General features: G+C 42.7%; 1 protein-coding gene across 1 annotated transcript in view; it reads left to right on the top strand.

Annotated features, from left to right (window-relative positions):
- Positions 1 to 303: 303 nt before the first annotated feature.
- The window catches only part of cfap57 (cilia and flagella associated protein 57), a 15,779-nt gene continuing 11,259 nt past the window's right edge, over positions 304 to 4,823 (top strand). The window contains exons 1-2 of the mRNA XM_008293513.1: positions 304 to 460; positions 2,829 to 2,884. Of these exons, the coding sequence (XP_008291735.1) occupies positions 304 to 460; positions 2,829 to 2,884 (213 nt within the window). The remainder of the gene's footprint in view (positions 461 to 2,828; positions 2,885 to 4,823) is intronic.

Below are 4,823 nucleotides of genomic sequence, written 5' to 3'. Positions count from 1 at the left end.
CATATTCATAAAGTCATAAATTTGACTCTGTCCTGCCTTTGTATTTCTGTATGCCTCGAAATAATAATTTAAATTAAAAAAAAAAAAAAAAAAAAGGCTGTTTGATGTAACTCACGCGATGGTTTCTCACGGGATTCTCGGCGTTGCCTAGTGACATGTCCCCTAACGTCGCTAGGCAACTTACTTTTACTGTTACTCGGTGCCTTTCAACTCCAGCGTTAGCTAAAGTTAATGTAGGTTTTGGCCGTTTTAAAGCCCGTTCGCAGATTTAAAAACAAAAAACTAAAAACGGAGAACTTCCAAATGGCCGCTGTAGTTGCTCAGTCTCGTTTTATTTTCGGTTTGCGGACCGGTGTGAAAAACGGTTTGTGTTTCTGTGACGAAGAGACGCTCGTGTTCCCCAGCGGGAACAGCTGTGTTTGCTACAACACCGTCCAGAGGAGTCAGAGGTTCATTTCAGGTATTCAGACTCATTTCTACNCCTACTGAGCGAGGTGGTGCAGCTTGAAGTTTTAACATGGTGGCCACCTCTGTAGACAGCTGCTTACTGTTCTTCATCTCGCTAGTCTTTGGAATGTGTTTGATGGCAACTGGCAAACGATCTGATTTACGGTAGCCAGCAAACACGTTTCCATACCCTCCTGCACCGAGATGGCACTGCTCCTGATATCTGATTTCAAATGGAGATCTTCGGCGCGGCTTGTCATTCTCCACCACCAGGTCCAGGTTCCTCGACTTCTTTGTGCTGGGTCCCTCTCCGACGTCAGCGGCCTTCCTCTTCACACCCTGGCACTGTTTACTGCTGCCCTCTAAAGGGCTGTTGTCTGTGATGGTGTGGAGAGCTCCACTCGACTCTTCAGAGGAGGAGTCTGAAATGACAATGACACTCCAGATCCTCCTGTTGGCGTTGGACGGTCCTCCTCCATCTTCTTGGACTGTCCTTTCCTTTTTAGAGTTGGTGGATGGTTCAGCCAGCTCAGAAACTCTGGTTCTTTTATTGCTGGCTGCTGGTTCAGGACTGGCCTTTCTTTTATGGCTTCTGGTCCTGATATCCTTTGAAGATCCAGTGTGCAGATCTACTGTACTGGGATCTCCATTTCTCTTAACAGCTGGACAGCTGTTCTTCCTTTCAGTCACTTTGCTCATGTTGCTTTTCTTGAATTTCTAAACTTGAAATATCCAGCAAAAACAATGTGTGTATGTATCCGAAGCCTGTGTGCTTGTGTGGACTCTCAGCAGGGAATTTAGGCTTTTTTGACCAATGTAGAATGTAGAATGTAGAATGTAGAATTTAGAATGCGGCCAGTTCTTTGATATGTCATCATCATGTCGATGATGTCATCTACATAATGATGACATCACAGGAGTGTTCCAACACTTTTTTTTTCTTTTTATTTATTTATTTATTTATTTGCTTGATTGATTGATTGATTGATTGATTGATTGATTGATTGATTGATTGATTGATTGATTGATTGATTGATTGATTTGACAAGGGACAATGCACATTAAACAACATTGTACAATGTAAACGTGCCCGAGTTAGCTAAATTAAGCTAGTTTTCATCGGTAGTCCCTTTGGCAGCTGTCAAAGCCAGCCTAAAAAAAATTTTTAAATTAACATCATGTAACAATTTACACATACAATAAAAATATAGGGAAGAAAAAAATAATTTAAAAAAACATGCAACCAATATATTTACATTTCCTTTGACAATTAGTGCTCAGAGGTCTGTGTCTCTAGCAGCCACCTTTTAAATGAAAACAATGATGGAGACTCTCTCATCACTTCAGGCACTGTATTCCACTGTTGGTACCCTCTAAATGAAAAGACAGCCTGGCCAGACACAGATTTTCTGAGGGGGAGAATGCAGTCCTCCCTCACTGCCCCCCTGGTTACTCTGTCTGTATTTGATCTAAAATTAATGAAGTCATTCAGTGAAGGGGGAGCAGAACCAGTTTTAATTCTGTACATTCAACAAATATTTTTTTAATTTTACCATGCACATTGGTGTTCAAAAATAAACAACATCTTTTTTTTCTTTTTTTTTTAAATAACCTGTCCGGTCCAGTATCATAGCAAGCAGGGAATCATTGATCTAAATCTGCAAAGTTAAATCAAATCAAATCAAATCAGGTTTATTGTCATTCTGCTGTACATACACAGTAGTACAGGCAAGATGAGAGAGTGTTTCTTCAGGATTATTCAACCAGCAAGTCCTGCAGAATGCACGTCTGGGATAAGACAACAAACGTTCACTCTCGCTGTCTCCTGAAGGGGGCGCTGTGTCTATGTGCGCCGCCATTCGTTGAACATAGTGAACCTCTTCAGGTCCTGGTAGTTCTTCAAGGACACAAAGACACAATGGTGTGACGACAGTGAAGCCGCAGATGCTGCCCAGAGCTAGCTGTCTGTCTGTCCACCCAGAACAATGTCGTCCTCTCCAGCTGTATGTCCGTCTGTGATGTTGTCATAGAGCCATGTTTCTGTTAAAGCAAACACACAGCAGTCCCTCCACTCTGTGGGTTTCTCTCAGCAAACGTAGCTCGTCCAGCTTGTTGTGGAGGGGGCGGACATTGGAGAGTAGGAGCGATGGTACTGCTGGTCTGGAGGGGTTAGCCTTTAGCCTAGCATGGATCCCANTCCAGCGTTAGCTAAAGTTAATGTAGGTTTTGGCCGTTTTAAAGCCTTAAATTTTAAATAAACAAAAAACGGAGAGCTTTCAAATGGCCGCTGTAGTTGCTCAGTCTCGTTTTATTTTCGGTTTGCGGACCGGTGTGAAAAACGGTTTGTGTTTCTGTGACGAAGAGACGCTCGTGTTCCCCAGCGGGAACAGCTGTGTTTGCTACAACACCGTCCAGAGGAGTCAGAGGTTCATTTCAGGTATTCAGACTCATTTCTACGAGTAGTTCTCTCTCATCTCTTCATCTGTGTTCAGAAATAAAATATGAGTGTCATCGTCAACATCCAAGCTCCTAAAGAACAAGGTCACTGAAGCTTTATTGTTTTAATATTGTCATTATAGCCTGCTAAAAGAACAAAGCCTGTTATTTCTCCTTACTCTGCTTTTTTAAAGAAAGATTTTATTGTCCTCTGCATCATTGCCGGGGGATAAAAAATAGAACTGAGTGTTATGCTAACTATTGTTATATCTCAACAGTGGTGGTAAAATAATCAGCCTCATAAAGACCAATCAAAAAACTCTGAAGAGAAAATAAAAATAAGGGAAAAAAACTATCAGCTGCTAAATGTGATGCCATGAGACTCAAACAGCTCTCCACATATTGCTTTTACACAGTGTAAATGTACACAATTTCAAAATGAATAAGTAACTGTAATGATGCAAGCAAAATTGCATTAGTGCTTCAAACAAAGAGTGGATATACCACATTATAATCAGCTTTGCATCGCTTTAAGTAAATCTACCTTTGAGTTCCTTTTAATGTTTGAAGCAGCGGCATGATTTTCTACAAATCCATGTGAAAATATTAGAGACTTGAGTCACTGTGACTTCACTGTTTCTGAGCTGAGTGTCCTCTTGATATCACTTAAGAGTTAGTTAAGTCACTGACTGTCCAGCCTGATACACAGAGACAAGCTAAGCAGACTGAGAGAAGCTGGACGGACACACACACACACACACACACACACACACACAAACAGAGCCACTGTTGGCTTCATCGCTGCTGCACGGATCTCACACTATATTGGGACATAACATTAATGTTTTTTAAAAGGTAATCATTAGAGAATATGTGTAAAAATATATGTATATGTAAAAATGTGTTACCAGGGGCTGCAAGGTGGCACAGTTGGTTAAACACTGTTGCCTCGCAGCAAGAAGGTCGCCGGTTTGCGTCCCAGTGGGGAAACCGGGATCTTTCTGCGTGGAGTTTGCATGTTCTCCCCGTGCAGCNTCGTCCAGCTTGTTGTGGAGGGGGCGGACATTGGAGAGTAGGAGCGATGGTACTGCTGGTCTGGAGGGGTTAGCCTTTAGCCTAGCATGGATCCCAGCTCTCTTCCTCCTCCTTTGTTTGCATTCGTTTGCGCTTCCTTCTCTCTCGGGTAACTGCCGGCGTAGTCTCCGATCGGACTCCGTGTTGGTGTAGTATGTCCACATCACAACCAATCGCTGCAATTCCAGCGCCGTTCACTGTCATGACGCCCAACAAAGTCTCCCGGCCACAAGTTTTGCGGAATGAACATCTGGGATAGACAAGGCACTCAAAACGTTCACTTTTGTTGTCTCCTGAAGGGGTTGCTGCGTCTGTATGCGCCGCCATCACCATGGCAGCAAGTATAACCAGCAAAAGCTATTATAAGACTTCCCCCATCAAAACCCTCAAAAAGCTGTGTTTTTGCATCACTGCAATCTAAGAGGCTACCAGTTTTCAAACATGCTTTATGTTCTAATAGCTAAAAGCCACTTGGCATCTTGGAAACAGTTGTGAGCCCAGCGGAGAGAAAGAACCGATGAGAGCGCAGAGCAGCCAGAAACACACACAGTTACGCTACGAATGCAGTAGAAGTCATGATATAAACTTCACAGGGAATGAAAAAGAGAAGGAGTGACAAATCTCTAAACTGCTGGAGGTGAGTCCGTTTGCTTGTACACACTGAGTTCTATGTGAGAGACAGTTGTCAAACCAGTTGACGGAATGCGGAGAAAGTTCGATTCTGAGAAGTCTTAGTTTTAGAAGCGTATGATCAACTGTGTCAAAGGCTTTAGTCAGTATTGCGATCAGTTTTTCTGGCTTTTGCCCAAGCAAGGTTTCGCTCATGAAGCAAATCTGCTAAATGAGAAGTAAACCAAGGATTGTTC

Source organism: Stegastes partitus, unplaced genomic scaffold, assembly GCF_000690725.1.
Source record: "Stegastes partitus isolate 25-593 unplaced genomic scaffold, Stegastes_partitus-1.0.2 Scaffold889, whole genome shotgun sequence".
In the NCBI taxonomy this organism is placed as follows: Eukaryota; Metazoa; Chordata; class Actinopteri; family Pomacentridae; genus Stegastes; species Stegastes partitus.
This window is presented reverse-complemented; position numbering and strand designations above follow the sequence as displayed.